Raw genomic sequence first — 26,822 nt, 5'->3', positions numbered from 1 at the left:
TGAGCTTGGCTCAGTGGAAAGAGCCTGGGCTTTGGAGTCAGAGGTCATGGGTTCAAATCCCGGCTCCTCCAATTGTCAGCTGTGTGACTTTGGGCAAGTCACTTCACTTAGAACAGTGCTTTGCACATAGCAAGCGCTTAATAAATGCCATTATTATTATTATTATTTTTTTTAATGTCTCTGGGCCTCGGATCCCTCATCTGTAAAATGGGGATTAAGACTGTGAGCCCCCCTTGGGACAACCTGATCACCTTATAACCTCCTCAGTGCTTAGAACAGTGCTTTGCACATAATAAGCACCTAATAAATGCCATCATCATTATTATTATTATTACTGTATGACCTTGGGCAAGTCACTTAACTTCCCTGTGCCTCAGTCACCTCACTCGTAAGGTGGATATTAAGATTGTGAACGCCGTGTGGGATATGGACTGGGGTCTAACCTGATTAGTTTATATCTACCCCAGCACTTATTCATTCAATGGTATTTGAGCGCTTACTGTGTGCAGAGCACTGTACTAAGCGCTTGGGAAGTACAAGTTGGCAACATATAGAGACGGTCCCTACCCAACAGCGGGCTCACAGTCTAGAAGTCTAGTCACAGTCTAGGGCTTCCAAGGCCCTACTGAGAGCTCCCCTCCTCCAGGAGGCCTTCCCAGACTGAGCCCCTTCCTTCCTCTCCCCCTCATCCCCCTCTCCATCCCCCCCATCTTACCTCCTTCTCTTCCCCACAGCACCTGTATATATGTATATATGTTTGTACATATTTATTACTCTATTTTACTTATACATATCTTTTCTATTTTGTGAGTATGTTTGGTTTTGTTCTCTGTCTCCCCCTTTTAGACTGTGAGCCCACTGTTGGGTAGGGACTGCCTCTATATGTTGCCAACTTGTACTTCCCAAGCGCTTAGTACAGTGCTCTGCACCCAGTAAGCGCTCAATAAATACGATTGATTGATTGATTGTTGGGTAGGGACTGTCTCTATATGTTGCCAACTTGTACTTCCCAAGCGCTTAGCACAGTGCTCTGCACACAGTAAGTGCTCAATAAATACGACTGATTGATTGATTGATAGAAGGGGCAGACAACAAAACATATTAACAAAATACAATAAATAGAATAAATACGTACAAATAAAAGAGAGTAATAAATACGTACAAACATATAGGACCATCTCTATATGTTGCCAACTTGTACTTCCCAAGCGCTTAGTACAGTGCTCCGCACACAGTAAGTGCTCAATAAATATGATTGATTGATTGATTGTTGGGTAGGGACTGTCTCTATATGTTGCCAACTTGTACTTCCCAAGCGCTTAGCACAGTGCTCTGCACACAGTAAGCGCTCAATAAATACGATTGATTGTTGGGTAGGGACTGTCTCTAGATGTTGCCAACTTGTACTTCCCAAGCGCTTAGTCCAGTGCTCTGCACACAGTAAGCACTCAATAAATACGATTGATCGACTAATTGATAAAAGGGGGAGACAGACAACAAAACATATTAACAAAATAAAATAAATAGAATACATACAAATAGAGTAATACATACGTACAAACATATAGGACCGTCTCTATATGTTGCCAACTTGTACTTCCCAAGCGCTTAGTACAGTGCTCTGCACCCAGTAAGCGCTCAATAAATACGATTGAATGAATGAATGCATATATGCACTTAGCACAGTGCCTGGAACATAGTAAGAGATTAATGGATGCCATTTTTTTAAGAAAGTGGCTCTTCTACTCTGATTAGCGTCCCCCCCCCGACACACACAGTCTCTTTCCCCGCTGCCCAAGAGGAATTTAACCGGTGCTTTCGTTAGGCCCTGGGTGTCATGGCCGCACCTGAGGGGGCGACAAGGAGGGCCGAGGCCCTGAAGAAAGCCGCGCAAGCCGCGCTGTTGTCATAGAAACCGGGGCCGCACGTCGCCGCGCGCACGCGCAAACCGCGCTGCTGTCATAGAAACCAGGGCCGCCCGTCGCCGCGCGCGCGCAAACCGCGCTGTTGCCATAGAAACCGGGGCCTCGCCTCTCGTAACCGCCCACCGCGGCCGGGCCCCACAGCAAGGGCAGCTGTGGAGGCGGCTGGTGGTTTTCAACCATCCATTCATTTATTGGGCGCTTACTGGGTGCAGAACACTGTACTAAACGCTTGCAAACTACAACGCAGCAATAAACAGAGACGATCCCACAACGGGCTTCCAGTCGGGGCGGGAACAGACAATCAAAACAATTGAGAAGCAGCATGGTTGACTGGAAAGAGCCCAGGCTTGGGAGTCGGAGGTCATGGGTTCGAATCCCGACTCCACCACTTGTCAGCTTTGTGACTCTGGGCAAGTCACTTAACTTCTCTGTGCCTCCAGTTCCCTCATCAGTAAAATGGGGATTAAGACTGTGAGCCCCACGTGGGACAAACTGCTAACCTAGTATCTAGCCCAGAGCTTAGAACAGTGCTTGGCACATAGTAAGCGTTTAACAAATACCATTACTATTATTAGATTATTATTTTTTTAACTCTATTTGTACATATCTATTCTATTTATTTTATTTTGTTAGTATGTTTGGTTTTGTTCTCTGTCTCCCCCTTTTAGACTGTGAGCCCAGTGTTGGGTAGGGACTGTCTCTATATGTTGCCAATTTGTACTTCCCAAGCGCTTAGTACAGTGCTCTGCACATAGTAAGCGCTCAATAAATACGATTGATGATGATTATAAACAGGCATCAATTTAAGTAGAATTATAGATATATACATAAGTGCCACGGGGTGGGGGGGAGAGCAAAGGGAATGAGTCGAGCTGGCGCAGAAGGGAAGGGGAAGTTGAGGAAAGGGGCACTTAATCTGGGAAGGCCTCTTGGAGGGGAGCCTTCAGTAGGGCTTTGAAGGGAGGGAGTGGGCCCCCTTTTAGACTGTGAGCCCACTGTTGGGTAGGGACTGTCTCTATATGTTGTCAACTTGTACTTCCCAAGCGCTTAGTACAGTGCTCTGCACACAGTAAGCGCTCAATAAATACGATTGATTGATTGAGGAGGGAAGGCATTCTAGACTGAGCCCACTTCTAGACTGTGAGTCCACTGTTGGGTAGGGACTGTCTCTATATGTTGCCAACTTGTACTTCCCAAGCGCTTAGTACAGTGCTCTCTGCACACAGTAAGCACTCAATAAGTACGATGAATGAATGAATGAATTCCAGGCCAGAGGTAGGACGTGGGTCAAGGGTCAGCAGTGGGACAGGTGAGATGGAGGCCCAGGGAAAAGGTTAGCACCAGGGGAGCTGAGTGTGTAAAAGGAGAGAAGGGAGGTGAGGTATGAAAGGGCAAGGTGATGGAGAGGTTTGAAGCCAATAGTGAGGAATTTCAAGTTCTAGCTATGGTGGGGTACAGTGCTCCGCACACAGTAAGCGCTCAATAAATACAACTGAATTAAAGAAATTAGAGTTGGGTGACATTTCCTGCATCCCATCCCATCCTTACCATGGATCAGATTTCTATTACATACTTACAGAACCCTCGTAGTGTTCTCTCCTGATGCCAATGAGAGGATATAGCTCTCACACTTACGCATAATGCTGTTAATATTTCTCTTAATATGAAGGGACAACTGAAATAGAAGCTATATTTTTGTAACAGAAAGACCAATTTTTTTTCAAATATATTTATTTGCCATAGTCTTCATATATGCAGAATTACCATCCCCTATATATTTTTTCAAAAAGTTAAAAAAACTTTTTTAAAAAAGTTAGTACAATGTATACAGAACAAGCTGTAGTACCAGTGATTGGACAAGGATTCAGATTCATCAAAGACAACAGCCACTAGGGAAAGCAACAAAAGGCAGGGAAGTTTGTACAATTCTGATTACAAAAGACAAATTCAGATTGGAGTGACCCTTTTACTGTTCTCTGAAGAGCCTGGATAAATGTACAATGTTGAATGGTTGAAACAAGTGAAGAAAAAGTGTTTGGGCTCAAGAGGTAAAGTGCTGATTTGGGATATTTACTCCGGTCCCTCCCTCATTCTTAAAGTTCATTTCTTGGCACTTTTGCCCATGAAGTTTAGCCCCAGAATTGGGCTCAAAAGGAAAATGTTGAAATTGGCTGGGGCATCCCTCCCAGGTTTCCACACCACTGTGAGGCCAGAGTGCCCTATCATTGAACATTTAAACCGACATCTCTAAGAACAATGTGCTGCACCTATTAAACAGTTCATATATTAACAATAGTTGTGCTGACAGAAGTGTGACGCTCAAACATGGAAGTCAGCCATGAAACTCCTTTACAAATATATATAGGCAAAGTATTCCCTAAAAAGAAAGGGAAGCCTTTATAAAAAATGAAAGGTGGAAAGTGTGGCGATCCCCACACTTTCAATTGGGGGCATAAACAAGCTATTAGGTCCCTCATCTAGTTTCAGCAGCTTGACCATTTTGAGTCAGTGAATTTCAGCTAAATTTGGGAAAGGAAGAGGTATTTGGTCAACAAAGACAGTGAATAACATGTAAGGCTTTTATACCCAGATTTCCTGCCTTTGCTCCTTAAACTTCCCTCTTTTCCCCCCCAAAAGAAGTCTATAGACCCCTTTTTTTCCCCTTTCTGAAAAACATGAATCCTATTGATTAAATGAGACAGTCTGAAAATGTAAGGAGACAACTACCAACCTAAAATCAAATAAGTAGATATCAAGGTTAATTCTACTGCCCATTGTTCCCAGCAATATAAGCCTGGGGCAGATTTCATGAAGTCATAAGGATCTTATGAAACTTCCCTAAAAAGCATTCATTGCATTCCATACTGTATCTTGACATTTCCATTGTCCACCAATAATTTTCCAATTCCAAATTTTGGCTTTAACTTTCCAAGCCCTAAACGTTTGGCAAGAAATCGATGAAAAAAGTTTTAACATCATTTATCTGTCCTAGATGTGAAAAAAGAAAAAAAAAACAAACATTTTTCAACACTTAAGACAGTAGGGACTGAAATCAATAGCAAGAGAAGGGTAAACAGTTCCTGAGATATCCTTTTACCTATCGGTGGAAACAATCACATCTAACAAGGAAATATCCTGCTAGTCCCTGTGAGCCCAATTTTTCTTGCTACCTCATCTAGGACTATACCTAAGTTCAACTCTGCAGCTCTTCCAAGTATCAAAGCAGGTACCTGAGAGTAACTTTACCCCATGAGTTACCTTCAACAATGCTGCCCTTGAAAATTCTGTTGCAAGGGAGCATGTTTAGTCCTGCAAGTTCACCAAAAATAAAATATGAGATTTCCCAAGAATAGCAACTCTCTTACAAGTCAAGGGCAAGGTATTTAAAACATTCCCACAACTTGGTTAAATCGGCTTTGAGAATGTATATTATTGAACCACCCAGGTTTAACATGCTTGACTTGTTTTTCTAACATCTTGCAAGCTCATGCTGAGTGTTCCCTGGTGCATCTACAGTATTTTCTTGTTTAAGATCTCGAACATCTTTTTCTGATGACAAACACTTGTGACTGTTGTTGCACCTAAGCAAGAAACTGGGACTCACAGACTAGTTAAGATCTTTAGTAATTTAGGAACAGCTGGTATATCCCTGGACGGAATTCTAAGATATGTAAGACCTATCCTCTTTTTGCTGATTGAAATTCCAAGAAATAGCATGTACAACAGTAAGAGGCTCATCCTTCACAGGTAAACATAATTATTGTAAGTGAAATTTTATTTCCCCATAGGAGAGGCTATTTGTGGCACTGTGTTGCTACACTGCTCACGTGCTCAATCTGAAGTTTCTTTTGGCCATACTTAACTGCACAAGGTTCTACCAGATATTTAAATGGTCTTAAGCAACTGACGTCTCCTTAACGTCCTATTAGAAAAATCAAGGTATATCCAGAAGTTCACCAATATATGTGGGAAATCAATTTTTTAAAATTGCTATGGACTCCATTCTCAAAGACAAGACCTCTGCATGCTTGCATCTGAAGTCATCCGGGTCATGGTTTTATCAATAATATTTCAACTACTAATCAGTTTTTAACCTTTCAGCTCTAAGAAAAAACCCACCAAAACATCTTTTCACTTTAAATGCTGGACTTCCCAATGAGGTAATGGCACAAACCTTCATCCCAGAAGCCCTCAAGAACTTCTACAAACTCCCATTCAGTGCAGCCTCAGGATTCAACTCAAGTTCTCATATCAGATCGTTCAGTGATGGGAGACAGCAGCAGGAGATAAAGCCCCTACATGGTTCTAAAACTAAATTTCTCCAAGTTGAAGCACCATATTAGGTCAGCTAGAAAAGGGAATAATTGATATTCCAGGAATAAGAATGAACACAAAGCTCCAGTAGACCCCACTTGGAAGACTAAGAATTCTGTCTGTGACGAAAAATAAGAAAAGCAAAATAGCTAGTCAGTCCTCAGATTCAATGCAGTCTTGAATATTTTTTTTAGAATGGCTCAAAAGGAGAAAAAGTTCTATTTTCATTAATTTTGGAACTAATCTATTTCCTTTCCCTACAGTGATTGCTAAAGTCGAGACTGGGGGAAAAAATAGTCACTTTAGGAGTAAGAAAAAGTACTACATCTTAGTTAACGCAGAAATTGATCCAAAATGTGAATTATTAAGAGTAACATGAGGGTCAACCTTTCTTTCAGGTTACAGAACTCCCTCTTCTTACCAGTCTAACTTGCTACAGATTCAGAACAAGGGGATACTTGCATCTTTGGAAATACTAATTTAGTCATTAATCAAGAGCTTTGATTATACCCAATGTTGTGCCGGCACTCTGAAGAATAATTCACATTTCTTCCTAATGGTGTCTATTTGACTGCATAAAAGAATAGAATCCTCTAAGACTACAAAGGATTCTACTGAAAACGATTGGTATGTCAAGCTGTTCCACAAACTGAATCGCCACTACAGTGATAACTAAAAGAAATCTGCATTGATCATCTTACTGGAACTTTAGAATCTAATCACCTTTAAAGATAATTTACAGTCTGAAAAATATTTTACGGTGAAGGAATTCATTATTAGGCAACAAAATAACCTTGCTGGAGGCTGATTTCAATGCTAGATTCAAATTCATCTTGAAATACCTATTTAAACCTGGATTTCAAAGTCAAGATTTGTGTTTCAAATTGCTTTTTTTTATAGAAGTTCAAAAAAAATTCAAACATGGTATCTGAAAAAATGAATTTTAGTATAAACAATTTGGGACTTAAAAACAAACCCCAAAGAGAAAGCTAATCTTCTCTTCTTCCTCCTCCAAGGAGCACAAAAGGACTAAACTAAAGGAACTCCAGGGAAAAGTCAAACTTCTTTTTGGATCATAATGACTTTGAGGAACAGAACACCACATAATTTGAGAAAATACAAAGAAATCAGCAGTCAGAACTCTGAAAGCTACCTTTTGAATTAGTAATCCAGATTTGTGCAATTTTATAAATACAAACTAGTACTCAAAATTCTCTATCACCATTGAAAAAGCACTTGATTAATAACTATTTCCTGTCCCCAATTCTATTTTAATCCATCATTACATCCCAACAATATAATTGGAAAGAAATTCTGAACTGTAGAAGTCGTAACAGTAGCTCCTCATGTGTTTGGCTAATTCCATGGCACAAAAATGTGGTGCTTTTGTTATATTAGTGCCCTAGCAGCAAAGTAGAGCTTCAAAGAATGTACAAAATTTCAGTCTGATAAACCTGAAAGAGTTACAGAGATGGAATGAGTTCAAGAAAATTGGACGGATGCCATTCGAGCTTCAGGCAGATTTGACCCAGACACAATCTGTCCTAATTCGGTTACTAATCCCCAAAAGGGAAGTAGTCCTACTCAGCTGACCAATATTTCAAGGGGCTCAGCCTTAGGTGATGGTCAAGAAAGTTTTATCAATGAATGGCATAAGCCACTTTTCAAGTCTTTCGCAGTCCATGTAAATTGAACTGACTCAGTTGAAACAGCTTAAAAAAAAGAGCAGCTGCTACCCAATAATCAAAAAAGTATAACTGATTTTCACAGATACGAAGTTTCATCTTCTAAAACTGATAGCGGCAAGTCCAGGATCGTGGTCTTATGTAGTCCAGAAATGTGGGCTGGTGGGGAGGGGTGAAAAAAGAAAAGAAAAAAAATGAACATTACATGCAGGCCAGCTTCAGAATGCAGAGCACTAGCAAGAGCGTCATAATTTCAAGAAATTGTGTTATATGCTTATAACAGGTTTCTAAAATATTTTAGGCCATATACTTTCTTTTTTAAGTCTGTTTGGGAGGAAAAAAATACAGAAAAGATTTTCCAGTCTTATTGCTTGACTTCATGAAGCTAATAATACTTTTTATTATAGTACAAGTTTATTTTATAAATTTCATTTTTTAAAATTTCTTGGATAGGGACAAGATAAAAACACACAAGTATTCTCATATGTGAGGAGGTAAATGGAGTGACCAGAACTCAATTCCATGGTGTAGCATAGATCATTCTCTTCCTATTCTATTTATCCTATTCCCCTCCCCAAAATGTTAATTTGGCACACTAGCCCCCACCCTTCTTCTTTCACTAGCCATCCACCTCCGCTCAGGATTACAGGACAGATTCTTCACATTTCCAAGATGATTACTCACATTTTTCAAAGGGCAATGCTGGCGCGCGTACCACTCCTGAGAATAAAAGCAAAGGATGACACCTTGGCCAAGAAAGATAGAAGTCCACATCATCACATTCCAAATAGGCCTTTTCCGATGGTCATTCACAAGGAAGTTGAAAGCCACTGGAACAGGATAAGCAAATTAATCATTGAGACACTCAATAGGATTAGCGGCTCAAGATATTTGTCATCCCCTATTAGAATGTTCTGAACATAGACCACAGTACTGAGTTCATTTCCTCAATCAATATATAGTTGTCCTTCATACGAAAAGTCAGTGCTGCTGGTAGAAGGACCCCAACCATGTTCACAAGTGACACTGTCTAGACATACAAATAAATGGCAGGCTATTTTCTAGCCCTTTACTAGGTATGTATGGCAGCTCTCAGTAGGAATGGTCAGTCACGAAGGCCTTGGCCAACAGCACTGTCTTCTCAGCAAGTCTATTTTATATAGTTTTAGGTTGGAGTTTGAAGGGTGAGGAACAGGGAAGGATAGCCTATTGCTGGAGTTGTTTTTGAAGTACTGGAGAGGGTATGTATGCACCATCCACACTCTTTCTTGGGCCCTATGGAACCAGCAGCATGCACTGAATAACAGCTTGCAGGGATAGTGGTGTAGGAGAATATCCTTGTACCCCTGTGAATATTCACAAGTACAAAAAAAAACAAAAACAAAAACAAACCCTACAAAAACAATCTTCTTTGGTAGTGAAGGATTAAAAGCAGACATTTGAGTTTAAACAATACATGGAGAAATGGTTATTCAAAATACATGAAACCCTAATTTTCAGGTTTCCCAAGGTCTGTCCTAAATTGAAATACTATACTTGTTTTGTAGAAGGCCAGACCTAGGAAGGCTCAGGAGCATAGGTGAGCATTAGGGTAAATTAACGGACAGCTTGCATTATAACCCTTTATATCAAACATCCGAAAGGGACCTCAAAAGATCATCGTGTATTGTCCTGTTTTCGGGTACGGCTGAAACCATCCCAGAGACCAGCCAGTGATCTCCATTTTTAACAAACTACCGGCTGATATTTTCAGAAAGTTCCCTGCAGAACTTTCTACACTATACTGGCTCCAATCTTCCCGGTCTATTCTCCTCTTTCAGACCCAGTATTCCAAACAGAGAGAAACTTACTTCCAAAGAACATGAAGAGTACAAAGAGGACTGGATAGAAAAAGTTCAAGCTGAGGGCCAGGGCGTACTCATGAACAACAGCTGAAACTGCAAAGACGGACAGCATGGCAGCTGCTTTGAACCTCTTACTGAAAAACTTGAGTGAGGGAACAAAGAGTCATTAGTATATACTGAACCCCAAATGTACAGCATTATACACTGGAGAATACAAGGAGATACAGAGATCCTGCCCTCAGTTCACACTCTAAAGAGAGAAAAAAAAAGAGTAAAACGTCCTTCAGCTTTGTCATAGCTAAGGCAGATGTACTCAGATTTTTTTTAACCCTTCTAAACTGTATTAAAAATGATAAAAACAACCCCACACAATCCCTCCACCACTCCTCCAAAAAGCAAGCCTTTTCAAATTATTTAAATAGATGTTTTTGAGATTCTCCAAGACCATTAGGTAACATGATAAGAGTGCCACTTAAAAATGGTGGAAAATATGGGGAAACCACCTCCCCGACCAAACTCTACATTTGAGCCAGAAGATGATGAATTTCACATGAAACAGCTTCTTCCCCCATCCCTTGACACCACTGAGGAGCTCTTTCTATGGATGTTACTGATTTTATCCAATGAGATTAAAGCAATTATTGTACTACTGCTCCACCAACACAATTTGGTAAGATTCACCCACCCTGCCCTAGCTATTTCCTAGTTTACCTCAGGCATCATGTAGAATCCAAAAATCGTTAGAGCTAATACAGCCTGCTTCCTCTCACAGTAATAGTCTGGTCAAAGCTAGAGCTCTAGAAGGCCCAGGGCCTTCCAAAAAGGCAGGAAGACCCCAACACTACCTTTGTCACTGGGGAACTGGATAAATATGCCCCTTTATCTTTTGCTTTTTGCTGCCTTTCAAAAAAAGAAAAAAAAGTGATCATACACTAAAGTGACTAGAATCTATAGCTCGCTACTTACCCACAAGAAGTCCTGGTAAGCATAGTAATATAGCCAGTCATGTACCACAACATTCCAGGTCCTGTAGTAATTGGCATAGGATGTGGAATTCCACCAGTCCTGGGGAGAAGAGAGGAAGGAGGAGAGTGAAAGGGGGAGGAAAACAGTCACATTTTATTTTACATATTATAATTTCAACAAAATAAGACTGATACTTGGCCTTGCCACTCTAGTCTCCAAGAGGGCAGGAATTGTGTCTACCTATTCTACTGAATTGTATTCTCAAGGACTCAGTACAATGTTCTGCACGCTCAATAAATAGCATTGATTGATTGAGGAATGAGGGACTCCTTGGTAAAATGCTGTTTCTATGTGAATATAGCCCTGCTTCCTGCCTTCCTTCTTCTAAAGAAAAGCAGATTCTGATACAAGCAGGAAGTTTTTGCTCTACATTCTAACAAAAGGATTTGGTTAATTTAGAATATTCCTAATAAGCAGAACAGGTTGTGCAGCCTCAGTGAGAAGCTGATGGGGGAAAAGTAGACTACATTCTGTTTCACACTCAAATTTAAAGAGGCAAGTAGGCAGAAGCACTAGGAAGGCATGGTTAAATTCACCCCTTCCTCTACCCAGGAGAGAGCCACCCACTCCACAACCAGAGACACCCTGCCACACAGCTTTTCCAAGCATCCTGTTCCTCCAAGTACTGTGACAGAATCCTAGGCTGGACTGACTATTAGTGTAAGAAGGAATGGCATTTTTAAATGTTCTTGGTACAGTTTCACATTCCATTATGATTTACAAGAATGCAACTTGAGCCATATGAGGTTTTACTTTCATTATGCTCTCAAGATGGTAACACTTCAATAATGTGCTAATTATTCATTAATCCACATCAAACAGGGCGTGGGGAGTCTCAACAGGAAGATTTCTCATTTCATATGAAGGGATGCTGAACAGAGCATTTGCTTTAGCCCGGGTGTAAAGTGTGTTCAGGTTCTGGAATTCTACTTTTCTAGCTGCCTCTAGCTATTTGGAGAGATGACATTACATCAGTGGGGCTCCAAAAAAAGGACAAACAGGAGTCCCCCAGAAAGTCAGGATAAGTATCAACACCCAGTGCCCATGCCAGTACCCTGGACAGGGTGCCAGGCAGAATAGCTTGAATGCCTCTCTGGGAAGTTCTCTGGAAGCTGCTGAAATCTGCTACTTTCATATGTTGTCTTCGCCAAAGAAACCAGAGTGGGTACAATTAATTGACAGCATGAAGCCAGAGTTGGAGAAAACCCTCTTCTAGTCTAGTCCAAGTATTGAAACCCAGGAACTTTCAAAAACAACTGTTTTAAGCAGGAGAATGCCTTGGAAAGCAAACAGGGAAATGCTTTCCTTCTCCAATCTCCTTCCTCAAAAGGATATTAAAGCAATTTGGCAACTGGAGAGAAAGGGAGAAGAGAGAGGGAAGCTAACAATAAAAATAATACTTTTAATCAAACATTGGCATTTACTGGATGCTTACTGTGCATTTGAGGAAGTATAACAGTTGGTAGATGAGATTTATAAATGCTACTACTGCTATTGTGTGCTTTCATTTTGCAGTTCAGAGAGAACATGATGGGAAGCGCAGGGTACCAGAGTACCCATATAATGGGTGTGAGTAGGTTGTGATGATGAGCCTCTTCCAGAAATGCTTCCTGGCAAAATGACAATCTGGGGAAACCCTGCAATCCTTTATTAGCATCACAAAGGGAGCCATTTGCAAGGATTTAAAAATCAATATTTACTAGAAGCATTTTAAACAGGGTAAATTAATGACCACTGATAATTGCCAGAGAATTATGGTATTTGTTATGTGCTTATTACATATCAAACACTGTTCTAAGCGCTGGGGTTGACAGCATTTTATCTTCCACAACCTTCTTGAATATCAACCTATGCAATAAAAGCCAACTAATTTTGAACCATCTTCCCCCAATCCCTCTTTTCTCACAAACTTATTGACAATATGATTTTGGATAATACAGGAATTGCAGGAGCACAGATACTGTGTTGTGGAAGAAATGCCTTTACTTGGGTCTCATCACATTCTTGCCAGTTCTGTTTCATTTGGCAACTATCTGAACTTGTACATGGGTGGGAAAAGACTAGGTACAGGTTAAATCAATATTAACAGGTTTATGTTGTTACCCAGTAATCATGCTTGGCAGTTCCCCAATGAATTACAAAATTAGAGAAGCAGCGTGGTTCAATGGAAAGAGCCCGGGCTTGGGAGTCAGAGGTCATGAGTTCTAATCCCAACTCTGCCAATTGCCAGCTGTGTGACTTTGGGCAAGTCACTTCACTTCTCTGTGCCTCAGTTACCTCATCTGTAAAATGGGGAGGAAGACTGTGAGCCCCACGAGGGACAATCTGATCAGCTTGGATCCTCCCCAGCGCTTAGAACACTGCTTTGCACACAGTAAACGCTTAACAAATGCCATCACTAATTACAAATGAACAGAGTTTGGGGATAGAAGTAAACTAAGAAAAAGGAAGTGAGGAAATATCTACGGTTGTCCAACCCCATTACCTTGTAGAACATCCTGTCACCAAAGCGTAACATCTCAGCAAAAGCATTTAGCCAGCAGTGCAGAAAGGCAAAAAAGGCCAGGAAAAAAATCAGTACCCCTGAAAAGAGAGTATTTAAAGTAGTCAGATTTTTTCCTGGCAAGTCCATGTGTGACTCCGCAGTCTTTGCTTAGCAAGGCTCTATGTTAAAATAGCTGTATTTGTTATCTCCCTATTACTTACAGAGTCTCCTGTTGGTACAGTGCTTGATAATTTTTTCTACACCAAACACCAGCTTTTAGAGATAATCACAATCAAGTTTGCTATTTAACCCAGCTTCAACTGAAATTATTTCAAGTCACATGGATATAACACCTGGAAAACTTGTTTGCATCCCTGTCAGGAAGGTTAAAATACTACAGTCACATCTTTCACCTATTTGCAATTGTACCATGAAATTTTTCTTCAGGTACAGAAATGTCTTAAGCCACTGTGTTGACTGAAACCAGCCCCTTATTGCGGCTGACAGGCTGTGACCAAGAGTCAGTTACAGCCAAAACACATCACAGAATTCTTCACCTAGTTAACTTGGTCAATAAAAACAGTACAGTCATTTAAGAATATTGTGTACTAAGGGCCATGAGAACACAACTGAAGAAACAACTGCAGAGACACGCTTTGATCACTTTTTTCTTTAAATATCAATACTATGCTGCAAGCTTTATTTTTACAGAGCAACGGAAGTATCCGCAGGAAGAAAACGTAGCAATCCAGTTATTAGGCAATCGGCCATATGCCAGCACGTGAAAGATTTCACTATTTGAGCAATCACTAATGAGTCTCTACATATAGGCAGAGATTTTGCTAAAGAGTGCTACTTCTGGTCAAAAAAAAGCTTCATTCCTGAACTTCAACCCAGGGAGATTACTCAATATGTCACTCTCAAAGAGAGCAGTGCACTCTCCATGTGTTACAAAAACCTCCACTAGAATCTTGCGTTTTTTTCCTCTTTTCATTACCAGCTGGGGCTCTGTTCTGCTATCCATCTTACCTGGTAAAATGGAGTTGAAGACACAGAGGACCAACACTCTCATACTGAAGGGCTCTTGCTTGATGTTCCGAAACAAGGGGGCACAGAGTCGTTCAAAGATATAGTATACGTAAAATAAACAGCCGAACACCTGGGATGAAATACAGGAAAAATAGGATTTTTGGTTGACTTTCATTGTTAATAAAGTACTTGGTTTTTTCACTCTGGAAAAAAGTGCCATCTAGTTGGTGATTAAGCAGACTGTAAAGCTCACTGTGGTCAGGGAATATGTCTATCAACTCTTACACTGTACTTTCCCAAGCACTTAGTACAGTGCTCTGCACACAGTAAGCACTCAATAAATCCTCCTGGCATATTCCTCCAGAGTTAAGTTTGGTGTGTAGCTGTAGTTAGCAGGACAAGCTTAAAAAAGTAGTTACCTTTACAACCACTGGTTATCGAGTGTTCCTCTGCCTACCCAACAGAAACCATGGGCAGAGAGTGACAGCAATGGGGTGTTGTTTTCTCAAGTTCTCTTACCATTCCCCATTGAGCTCCCTACCACTGCCACTGTGGGCAAAGGAGGAATTTGTGTGTTCCACTTGTGACCCAAAAGAAGGCAAGAAAAGAGGACAAAATTTGTGGCAGTCCAGCTCCAGGTATAACATGATATATATTTTCTTTTTTCCACCCTTTCCCAAATGATCACATCTTTCTCTTCTGCTACTCAGTAATAATGTTGATGCTTATTAACTGCTAATAATAATGGTGGTATTAAGTGCTTACTATGCACCATGCACTGTGCTAATTAGTGGAGTAAATACAAGATAATCAGGTCAAAGAGCCCCATCCCAAAAACCACTCATACTCTGAGGGAGGAAAGATATTTTAATCCTCATATTTCAGCTAAGTACAGAAAAGTTAAGTAAATTTCCCAAAGTCACAAAGGTACAGGGTGAAGCAGGACTAGAAAAATCGATTTCCTGACTTCCAATCCCATGCTCTATTATGCTCTGCTGCGCCCGACGCATCCAGGTTTGGCAAAAGAAAATGGACCCCTTTAAGCCCACAGCAAAGTTAATTCCTTTAACTTCTACATGTGCCTTGTAGTTAGTAATTTGATTTGGCCCTCATGCCAAAACATAGGAGACTTCTGACATTTGTTCTAATTTTATAAACAATTCACTCCATTTCAAACAAAATAATGATTCGATTCAACACAATAAAATAGACCACTACACATGGAATAAAGCTGAGGAAAGGACCCATAGTGTCCCAAGGGTTATATTTGACTGAGAAAAGTCAAATGCACTACTTGGGATGTGTAAAGGAGCCAACTGTTCACCCCATTTGGAATAGCTAGATGGGTTTTGTTATCCTTTCTCAAGAAGATAGTTCTAGGATCTTCAATGCTTTATGATTTATTTGGAGACCAAGTACAATGTTTTTAATTATGCACGCTTTCCATCAATTCCCCCCGGCCCACACACTGAATTAACAGACAAGAAATACACACACACACAAAATTTACCTGTGCAAATTTGGTTGCTACATAGCTCCATCTTATTGTAGCAGTCCTACAAGAGATAAGGTAGCAATTAGACTGTGCTGCATTATCATTATTGTATGTTCAAGACATCTAAAGGGTAGAGTTGGAAAGGAAATTGCAAAGAAACAATGGGAAATAGCTTCACTTAGCAGCTACTTTTTCATCTCTGGGAAGGGTAGTCTTGGGTGGAAACTAAGCCCTTTCGCATTCTCTTGGGATCAGTGGCGAAAAATATCCCCATCATTTCCCTCTAACACTGGTCCATGGAAGAGGGATTTTAATCTACCTCTGCAGAGCTGGCTTTATATGAGTAAGCCCATATCATGTAATTAAGCTGATTGAAATGTATTCCAAGGAACTAGAGACTGATTATCGTTTTGGATTATCTTCTGTGGTAAATCACAGTTTGTGGTTTTCAATCTCATTGAATTTACTGTCTTTAATTATCTCCTATTACAGTATTATGTGTGTTAGCCAACATGTACAATCATGATTTTTTTTTTCACAGTATTCATGCAGAGTTTCATTTTGGATATGACCAGATATCAAAACTCATTCTCTTGGAGTGCCTGGTCTGGAAAAGGGCTGTTAATTCTTTTAGGTATCATAGTAGGGTGCCTCCTCTCTAACAGCATTGGGACAAAATATTTCTTTTGAGTTGGTGAACACCATAATTAAAGAAACAACAACAAGCCACAAAAAAAATTTCCCTATCCTACACCTTCAGTCCCTACAAGTGCCACTTCCATAATGTAACTACTTTTGACCATAAAATGGTTTGACAATGAGAATTAATCACCTAGAAAGTACCGTTTCATGGGCCCTGTACGTGGAAAAAGTCAATACCACACCACAAAACGAGGCTGATAGTCTGATGAAGGATGTCTCATGGAAACAGTCTCTCCCCACCCACCCACCCCCAATAGCTAATATTTCAAGAAGAAAAGACTGCTTCAGAACAAGGTGGTAGGGAAAGGGGAAAAAGGAGTTGTTTCACAGTCATTAAGTATTATTTTCAATAATGGCTTACAAAATGGGGGGAAGGCCCAGGGATGTCTGAGGTCTCAGATATATTATGTTCCAGGACCGTAAGCCACAACCATTTTCCCTCGCCTTGTAATTCATGCCACTGAGCATGGAGTGGGGACACGAGAAGAGTTTGGTGTGCTCAGTACAAGTCATCACAACTACTACAAAACAAGCACAAATCTTCCTACAGGTAGGATATCTCACAATTCCCCCTTAACCCTTGGTGTCCAAACCAAAAAAGGTGCCTACTGTATTTCCGTGGACAAAGTATGCGAGTGATTTTTCCTCAGTGACACTAATGGATAAACTCATCAATACTGACTGAACTGAAGGATGGTTTCTACTAAGTTTTGATATTTATTGAATTTGGCTTTTAAATCTAGTGGAAAATTGTCCTATCAAACCAATCTAAGAGAATCTCTAAACCTAATACTAGTTGATAATCCTTCTAGAAATGGGTTAAAGTTGATTATTTAATATTGTAAGTGTCCTGTCGGTGTACAAGTCTTGAGAATCTAATATGTATGGGGTAGTTTTACTGGTTTCCTTCAAGAGAGTTGGAAACTGCAAATATATGACAGATGTGTATAATGATTACTGAAAACCTAGGAAATAAATAGATGGCACTTGTCTATATCTTTCACTTCATGCCAAGTTAGGAGTTTTAAAATACAGTTAAAAAGAGGGCATTTTTTTAACCCTCCTCATCTGGGAAGGACCAGTCTGCTTAACAGATGTGATTGTAGTCCCACTCAGGGTACAGTTAACTAGAAGATTTATAGCCTGGACAAAACCAGTTGCCTGGAAACCTTTAAGGACAGGATGCTTGCCAAGAGAGCTGTTTACATGGCTACCTGACCAAAGAGCTGCCTGTTCGAATAGTTGCCAGGCAAAAACAGAAGACATCAGAAGCCTTTTACCATGGGAATCTCCAAGGAGCTCTGGTACAGCTAGGACGCAAGAAAAAGAGACAGGCAAATCTTTGGCCTAACAGACACTGTGCAGAGACACCAGACTGGAGGGCTTGGAGAAACCATGTGAATTGAGCATTTGGAGTATGAAATATTGGACCAGGGAGGAAAACTGCAAGGAATGTTTTTTAGGTTAAATTAGTTTTGGAACAATCTTTAACAATTTAACTATTTTAAAACAGTCTGAAGAGAAAGATTGCATTTTATGATGTTTTTGGCTCTTTGACTCTATCACTTAACAGGTCTAATTTTTTTTTTTTTTTGCCTAGGTAGGATTTAGGGTCTGCTGGGGCTAGTTTGGATCCAACCAGTAAATCCCTGGATTAGGCCAGTCCTTATCCCAATCCTAAAGAATCAAGAACTAGAATGGATCATAGGGAAGGAATTGGGAAGCGGTCTGCCCCGCAGTTAATGAAGATGGGGGAAAACAACTTATCGGTGTGAATGAGGTTCTGCATAGAGGCAAAGGGTTAATTTGGAAGAACTCTAAAAGTTCTTTCCAAGACCAACTGTTAATAGTCTCCTGCAGTTTGATGCCACCTCCAAAGGTAGTGCTTTAAAGAAGTCAGGACTTACCAACTTGCACCGAAAATTCTATATCAATGGTACTTATTGAGCACTTACTATGTGCAGAGTATTGTAATAAGCAATTACTTGGGAGGGTGCAATAAAACCAAATTGGTGGACATGGTCCCTGCCCCTCATCTCTGGAGTGGTCCTATAGTTCTTTGTCAGTTGCTAACCACCATATTAAAATCACCACGATATTCATGAGTGAGTTGAAAGGCTGGTATAATGTTTGTGGGTCGAGGGATTTGCAGGGGTTGGGAGGGGAAAATTTGTGAGACAAACTAGACTTGTCTCCTGTATTCCAATATTCCCTTCTCTAAACTTCCTTCCTACTCCTAAATCCAAATTTTATCCTCCTAAACTGAAGCCTGAGTATTGCTAAAATGATCATTAACTGGGAGCATTTCTATAAAGCAAAGAAGGCATACTCTATTGCATGCTGTCATTACCTGGGATAACTGTCTCGGTAGATCAGGGTAGGAGCAAACAAGAAGTACAAATACTGGTTCAATTGGGGAATTGGGACATCTGGAAAAAACAAAAAGAGTGTGAGAGACAAACAATGTTGATGCTCCTATTTATCCCACCAAATCTAGAAATAAAGGGAAGCCGAAATTAAATGAATAATAGAAAATTCAAGACCAAATTCAGATACCAGTAAGATCAAAATTCTGCCAGTACTGCTGACAAGAGAAAAAACTAAAAAGTGTTGAATCCCAAAGGGAAAATGAAATAATGAATATATAAGTGGGTGTATCTAGGGAGGATACTACCTATTTTTGGTAAACGTGACTCAGTGAATACCTATAGTATATTAGTAGGCCACAATGGGTAAAATGCTTTGTCCACTTTCTTGAATTTCTCTGTACTTCATTACTTACTGGATTTCTCTTTAATGGAGGCCAGGACCCGAGGCACATTTTCCCTGACAAACGAATGTGCCTTCATCACAAATCGAACCTATAAGAGAGATAAGAATCTAGAATGATTTTTAATTCCACTTTGGAATAAATAAAATATTTTCCAACGCTTCTCTTGATGCTAGGTGTAACGGCCCATGTTTGTCCTCTGAAAATGTATAACCAGATAATGGAAGTGATATTAGATTGCTAAAGAAGCAAAAAGCATTCTTTTGTGAAGCTACAGTACACAATTTAGGAATCGTTTCCCTTTGAGCTTCACACTACCACTATCATGTCACCATTCAAGAATGATCAATCCCAAGGGAATCCTTGCAATGATTTTCAAATATAGCCTTAATAGGCTAAAGCAATGTGAGAAATGAAGCCACAAAAGTTATTCAGAGTTAAAGTACTCATGTATAAGTTTAGATTAGTTGAATTGTTCCTTTCCCCAATTTACAATTTTCCCATTTTCACAACAACTTATTTCCTTGGATAGTCTTTTTCACTGTCGAAGGAAAAACATTTTTTTAGACTAAAACTGTCTTTTACCTAAAGATAGAACATTTTATCTGCTACTGTTGCTGGATTACATTAATCACAGGATAACTGTTAAACCTTAAGTTTGGTTATATGCTAGAACTAAGAAGCTGTCATTTGTTACATCAAAGCTGGCCTTCAGAACATTTTAAGTTACAATAGTCTTTACTATCAAATATGTCTGTAACCTTTCAGATTTGACCTGACAACCATACATGGAGCACCTGGGAATTTCCCTTTGCCCTTTGGGATGCCACTATAGACATGGGAATTTTGAAGGAGACAAAATCCTGGGGCTCAACTGACAACTAGGTTCAGATGTAGATGGGCACTAAAGAAGGATCTGGCCTAAAAATCCAGCTAGGTGATTTCTCTCATCTGAAAGGATCACATACAGAGTACATACACAGTTGCCCCTATGGAGTCCTGGGAATAGTAACCCTTATCAAATAGACATCTGCCACATGCAGTTCTTCACATTTGTATGGCAGCTTAACCGTCATTGTTCCCCTCAGCCCTTAGTGACCTGAAATGAGGGTGGGAGAGAAAGAGATGGCACCCATGGGCCGATCTCCCAGTCCACAGCAGGACTTGGGCAAGGCAGCATCACATTTATACTCCTTTGGTGTATATCTGTAGTTACCAATTCACAGGGACTACAACGGTGCTACCATGAATCTTACCTGTTCAAGGATAATGATGAACCGGGAGGCTGGAGGCAGTGAGTATGCCAGGACAACATAGGTTGGTCCACATCCCAAGCCTATGATCTGGAAAAGCATGAAAAGCAGTCCATAGAATAAGGAGTAGATCACTGGATAGGAGGACTTGGGGTATCCTCTTGCCCATTGTTGAAAGAGTACATAGGGAACAGTTAGTGTGCTCAGGAACATAGCCCACCATGCCCAAATAACAGTGGGAAACTTGCCAAAAGCATAGGACAAGAGATTGAACTCTAGCACCAGCCTGGAAGAAAAAGACAGAACAAACAAGTGAGCTTTACCTAAAAAGCTTATCTTAACTTTTTAGAAAACATTAAAAACATTATACATATAAATAATCCTCGTGATTTAACGTTGCCATCCCAGAAATAACATATTTGGCAATTTGTAGTTTCAGTACGTTGTTCTTCATCCTGGTATAGCAAACACCCTATTTTAGTGACCTACATCAATGTGATCAAACAGTATCTGACCAGACAAACCCTTTCTGCCCCATGGCAATCCTTTTGTTCCTTTTTCACTAAAAGGAACCAAGCCATCTTTATTTTCTTATGCCCATGTAGGGGGATGTGAGGTGTTTTTTCAGAGGAGTTGGAACCTACCTGATTAAAACTAGGCAGTCTCTTTCACTGCCAAGTGCCTCCTCAAAAGTTGTCAAGCAGGATTCATTTTCTCTTCCTTCCTGAATCCCATCATTCTTGTGATACAATATTTATCATTTTATGCTTTTTTAAAGTTGTTTTGTCATTACATTACTAATCTACTGCTTTTCTGGCATTTTTGACTCCCATCATCATTAATATACTAGACTACATACTCATTTAATGTTGTGCAATATTCTGTTAGAATGTTGTTTAGCCACAAGATGACTGCCTGGATGATCCACCCTCTGGATTAACCATTTCCGCCCATTTTAACAAATCATCACTGATGTATTAAATTCCTTTATATAATTTAAGACAAACTAGTTTTTTAGCCATGCAAGATCTATACCCCTAATATAGATAAATGAATTTTTTAAAGCCTCAATTTTAAGGAATATCACTCCAATTTTAAGCTGCAAGTAGCTGAATTACATTAGGTTACTTTTCTTGAGCCTATGATTCCCTGACTGCACCCAGGCACAATACTTCAGCATTGAATAAATCAACAGTGCAAGGTTAAATGGGCCAATTTACTGTAGAACTGATTCTCCATATGCTGATTTTGGAATGGTTTTATCTTTAAGTAGAAAAATTGAATGACAAGTGGAAACAACAAAAAGACAAATGCCAACTGAACAGATGAGTAGCATACATCATAGGCACTAATTTCAAATGCAAATCCCCCCAGTGCTTAAGTTACTACCTAACAATAAATTAGGTACTTGGGAAAGTTTAACACTAGTTTCATTTAACTACTAGTTTTCTTGCATTGCCCACTCAAGGAAATAAACTTTGGTTTATTTCCAAAGGCTCAAGAATGTTTGAAAAACTCAGTGTAGTCAGAAGCCAATGAATATGAAGGGATGTTGTTGCCATCCCAATACATTTTTCAAAAAAAAGTGGGGTGGAAAAAAAAAATCACATTCTATTTTGAAGATCTAAGAACATATGATTTGGCTGTCACTATTCAAATTTACATTTCTGTACGGAGAGGGGTCTGGTGTCTTAGTAAAGTCAATCAGTGAAGTTTATTGAGCACTGCAGGCAGAGCTGTATTAAGCACTTGGGAAGAGTACACATAACAGAGTTGGTAGACATGATTCCTGCCCACAGGGAGCTTACACTCTAGAGGGAGAGAGACATTAAAACCAATTCAGAGGGGGTTAAGTAGCATAGAATAGGGATACATAAGTGCTGAAGGGCACTTATATTGTTTCAGGATTAAGGTAAAGCAGCTTCACCAGACAGTCCTCAATCTTGGACAACACACTCACAACTTATTTAAATTTATATCCTATTAGCTTCACATCAGTAGTCTTATGGCATTAACTCCCTAGAGTCAGTGTTGTAAAAATGTCTCAAAGAGAAGGGAAAAGTGGAGAAAATTTTAGGAAGGTAAGGTAGGATGTGGAGTGGAAGAGGCTGGAGGGTAAGAAGTAGGAGGGCTACCAGACTGAGTCACCTGAAAGGGTTGACATGCCCCTTTTACTTGTGATGAAGTACATCAGCTACTTAATCAATGGTATTTGAGTGCTTACTATGGGCAGATCAATGTGTTATGCACTCAGGTGAGTACAATACATTCCCTGCCCACACCAACCTTACAAACTACAGGGAGAGAGATATTAAAACAAATTAAAGATATGATGATGATGATTGATAATGGCATTTATTAAGCGCTTACTATGTGCAAATCACTGTTCTAAGCGCTGGGGAGGTTACAAGGTGATCAGGTTGTCCCCCAGGGGGCTCACAGTCTTAATCCCCATTTTACAGATGAGGGAACTGAGGCACAGAGAAGTTAAATGACTTGCCCAAGGTCACACAGCTGACAATTGGCGGAGCTGGGATATGAACCCTTGACCTCTGACTCCACAGCCGGTGCTCTTTCCATCAAGCCACGCTGCTTCTATGTACATAAGTGCTCTGGGGAGAATATCAAAGTGCTTAAAGGATAGGGATTCAAGTGCACAGTCAGTGCAGAAGGGATAGGGAGTAGGGAAACGAGGGCTTTACCAGAGAAGGCCTCTCGAAGATGTGATTTTAATAAAGCTTTGAAGATGCAGAGTAATCTGTTGTGTATGAAGGGGGATGGAGTTCCAGGCCAGAGGGAGGATTTGGGGAAAGGGTCAGCTGTGAGATACAGAAGATCAAGATGCGGTGAATAAGTTAGCATTACAGGAACAAAGTACATTGGGTGGGAAATCAGCAAATGAGGTAGGAAGGGACAAGCTGATCAGTGTTATAAAGATGATGGAAAGGAGTTTGATGCAGATGTGGATGGAAAACCACTGGAGGTTCTTGACAAGCAGGGAGACTTGAACTGAACAGTTTCTTAGAAAAATTATCCAGGCATCAAAGTGAGACAGGAGGAAGGTAGGCCAGTAAAGAGGATAATGCAATAGTCAAAGTGGAATATAAGAAGTTCTTGGATCAGTGTAGTAGCAGTTTGGATGGAGAGGAAAAGGTAAGTTATAGCAGTACTGTATATGTAGAACTGACAGGATTTAGTGACTGACATATTGAATATGTGGGTTGAAGGACAGAGATGAGTTGAAGATGATGCCACAATTACAAGCAGCTCGTTGTGGGCAGGGAATGGGTCTGTTCTACTTTACTCTCCCAAACACTTAGTAAGTGCTCTGCTCAGTAAGTGATTGATTGGGAGGATCATGATATTAGTAGTATAAGTGGATAAGTAGCACTACACCAACTACCTGAAGACTGCTTTTTAAAAAAAGGGCTCAAGTCTGTTCGAAGGATAATTTATTTTGAATCAAGCTCATTAACTCCCAGGAAGTTTCAGAGTTTTTTTTTGTTGTTGTTGTTTTTTTTTAACATGCCAGTGGTCAAAACAATTGGTTAGATTCTGGAAGGGTAAATATTTAGGATATTTAAGATTTTGAATGAAAGGCAAATGTTTCATTAATTTTCAGATTACAAATTGGCTGACAATTGCTTGTGAAAGCAATTAAAGTATTAATGACTTACTGACCACTGGGTACACATAAAAACAAAGTTAGATGCTAATGGTCAAAATGAAACCATATTACCCATTCTCATTTGGGTAGAATTAATCACACTGATAATCGAAACTCTCCTGAAAGCTCTTATAAATATACCCCACCTCACACTATACATAACCCTGAAACACCTAAATGGCTTCCTATTAATACTGCTTTACTTAGAGGACTACTTTGAAAGTAGGGACTGAATTTTGTCCATTGATCACAGAATAATATAAACATTTGTGAAATCTGGTGAAGTAAAATTAACTTCTTACTAAAAGGACTAACATATGGATTTCTGCAGCATTAAATAAAAATCCATTTTGGGGATGGGATTATTTCGTTCAACTGGCACTTCAAACTTTACAAAACAGTTTAACACCTAAGATTCTTGAATGACTATTCCAAATTTACCTATTTTCAAACTCTTTAAAAAGCTAAATTTCCTTTCAGTTCATACATTAGTAGAAAAGAAAAATCATTTATCTTTAGCACAGAGCTTGATGGATATGTGTGCTTAAATTTTCCCTCTTGAATGAGTCCTTTAGATATAATAATGATAGTATTTACTAAGCACTTACTATGTGCAAAGCACTGTTCTAAGCGCTGGGGAGGCTACAAGATGATGAGGTTGTCCCACGGGGGGCTCACAGTCTTCATACCCATTTTACAGATGAGGGACCAGAGGCACAGAGAAGTTAAGTGACTTGCCCAAAGTCACGCAGCTGACAATTGGCGGAGCTGGGATATGAACCCATGACCTCTAACTCCAAAGCCCGTGCTCTTTCCATTGAGCCACGCTGCTTAAATATCTAAGACATCTAAATAATAATGTAAATCTTAGACATCTAAATGTAAGTATAGACATCTATACTTATATTTTAAAGTGCAGTATTACAGATTCAAGTGTTTTACAAATTTGATTTTCTTCTAGGTTTACTGGAGGAAGGTGCACAATTCCGTTTTTTGGGTTTGTATTTTATGGGAATGATTACTCAGTGCAATTTAAGATAAACGTTCTTCTTTAGAAAAGATTCAAAATTCCACATTCATTATCAAATTCCCCAATTATTAGTACGTTTTCTTACCTTCCCTCATCAATGTAATCCACTACCAGAGTACTGAGGATGAAGAGGATTAGGATAGCAATAAACATGTGATAAATTGTTCTGATGTGGTCCACTTCAAATAGCTCACTATAAAGGGAATTCAAACAAAGGAAACAGATTTAAAAAACACAAGAGGACTGATAATACCTTGAATTTACATGACATTTTCTTCATCTCCCTCTCTAAACTCTAAGTTCTTTGTGGGCAGGTAATGGATTACCAACTCTGTTATACTGTACTCTCTCAAGTGCTTAGAACAATACTCTGCCAACAGCAAGCACTCAATACCACTGATTGTTTTTCCAGAGTACATGAGTCATCCTGCTCATCCTTTACCTTTCAACTCTTTTTAGTGGCAGGAAATTATGAAAAGGGTGGAGAAAATTACAGGAATCATTCGAAAAAATAGGGCAATTACACAAATACGATAAACTTTTAGCCCAGTTTAATAATAGCTGAGCAAACAAGGTTAGGCTTTAAAGGAGGATGAGATGGAAATTTTATTTTCAGGAGGAGAATTTTAGACTCAAAGCTGGTAAAATGGAAAGGTGGTTTAAATACTCACTCTAAGAGAGATCTCCTTGAAACAAAGATCTTTCCATGTTCTGGAGGTGCTCTCAGCTCTCTGTAGATAGAGAAACCACAAAACACAGGGCAATTAACACAACTGAAGAATCACAAGAAATGTACTGCTATGATAGTAAAGGTATTAAAAAATGACAAACTACCCATGAAAAATCCTTACTTGACTCTGTGATGGTCTTTCCTCTCTGAGAGAGTAGAGAAAGATGTGGAAGAGGGGTTACAGGAGTCCAGGGATGTTGATTTCTCAATCAAACTGGTCACAAATTCATCAAAGTAATTGTCCACTTCCTTCATAAAAACTGGCTTCAATTGCTGCCAAGTTTAGACACAAAAAGAGTCAAACACTACAGCCTCTCAATGAGTTGCATATTACACAGTATAAATGAAAGGGAAGAGAACAATTTTACATCTGTTAGTGGGGAAAGTTAATAAAGCCAGATCAAGTTCTTAATAGTCCCTGGGCTATATGGGAACCCCAGGGTCAGTTAGGGGTTCCAAGCAATGAAAGCCAAAGGGATTTCCAGGGTGAGTTCTGTGTCTTCCTGATCTACCTGGAGTATGGATCCAATGCTTTACTCTGTCAAGGCCAAGCCTATTTTTACTCTGGAACAGCAGCCTCAGATAAGGGTGGATGAGAGGAAGGAAGATACCAGACCACAGTGTGCAGTAGGGATACCTGCAGTGGTCTCCCTGAATGCAGTTGTCCTTTGGCTATAACCCAGTTATTCTTTCCAGTAGATTCATACTAGTATGAAGAGATTGTGCTTATATGCACAAAAATATATTATATAGCCTAATCTTACACTTAGTATAGAAGGGAGTCTCTTTCTAAAAGGTTTCTTTCTTGAGAAATAAAGAAAAACCAAAGTCACTTGGAGGGAGAACAAGTATTGAATCCCCATTTTG

The 26,822-nt window shown here is 39.8% G+C and overlaps 2 protein-coding genes across 4 annotated transcripts in view; both read right to left on the bottom strand.

Moving 5' to 3' along the window:
* Nucleotides 1–1,898, bottom strand: part of AXDND1 (axonemal dynein light chain domain containing 1) — a 40,937-nt gene extending 39,039 nt beyond the window's left edge. The window contains exon 1 of one of the 2 annotated variants that reach the window (XM_038758247.1): nt 1,848–1,898. The gene's annotated coding sequence lies outside the window, so the exon portion shown is untranslated. The remainder of the gene's footprint in view (nt 1–1,847) is intronic. The other variant, XM_038758246.1, reaches the window with a different exon arrangement.
* A 2,994-nt stretch (nt 1,899–4,892) lies between these two features.
* SOAT1 (sterol O-acyltransferase 1) overlaps nt 4,893–26,822 on the bottom strand; it is a 43,815-nt gene continuing 21,885 nt past the window's right edge. For both annotated transcript variants that reach the window (XM_038757600.1, XM_038757601.1), the window contains 13 exons: nt 26,077–26,228; nt 25,897–25,956; nt 25,311–25,418; nt 20,532–20,814; nt 19,288–19,366; nt 18,856–18,934; nt 15,819–15,864; nt 14,309–14,438; nt 13,280–13,377; nt 10,735–10,833; nt 9,775–9,910; nt 8,609–8,754; nt 4,893–8,083 (listed from right to left, as the gene is read on the bottom strand). In XM_038757600.1, the coding sequence (XP_038613528.1) occupies nt 8,027–8,083; nt 8,609–8,754; nt 9,775–9,910; nt 10,735–10,833; nt 13,280–13,377; nt 14,309–14,438; nt 15,819–15,864; nt 18,856–18,934; nt 19,288–19,366; nt 20,532–20,814; nt 25,311–25,418; nt 25,897–25,956; nt 26,077–26,228 (1,473 nt within the window). In that variant the 3' untranslated portion in view covers nt 4,893–8,026. The remainder of the gene's footprint in view (nt 8,084–8,608; nt 8,755–9,774; nt 9,911–10,734; nt 10,834–13,279; nt 13,378–14,308; nt 14,439–15,818; nt 15,865–18,855; nt 18,935–19,287; nt 19,367–20,531; nt 20,815–25,310; nt 25,419–25,896; nt 25,957–26,076; nt 26,229–26,822) is intronic.

The sequence above is a fragment of the Tachyglossus aculeatus genome, chromosome 16 (genome assembly GCF_015852505.1).
Source record: "Tachyglossus aculeatus isolate mTacAcu1 chromosome 16, mTacAcu1.pri, whole genome shotgun sequence".
Classification (NCBI taxonomy): Eukaryota; Metazoa; Chordata; class Mammalia; order Monotremata; family Tachyglossidae; genus Tachyglossus; species Tachyglossus aculeatus.
Note: the sequence above shows the minus strand (reverse complement) of the source record. Positions and strands in the feature narration are given on the sequence as shown.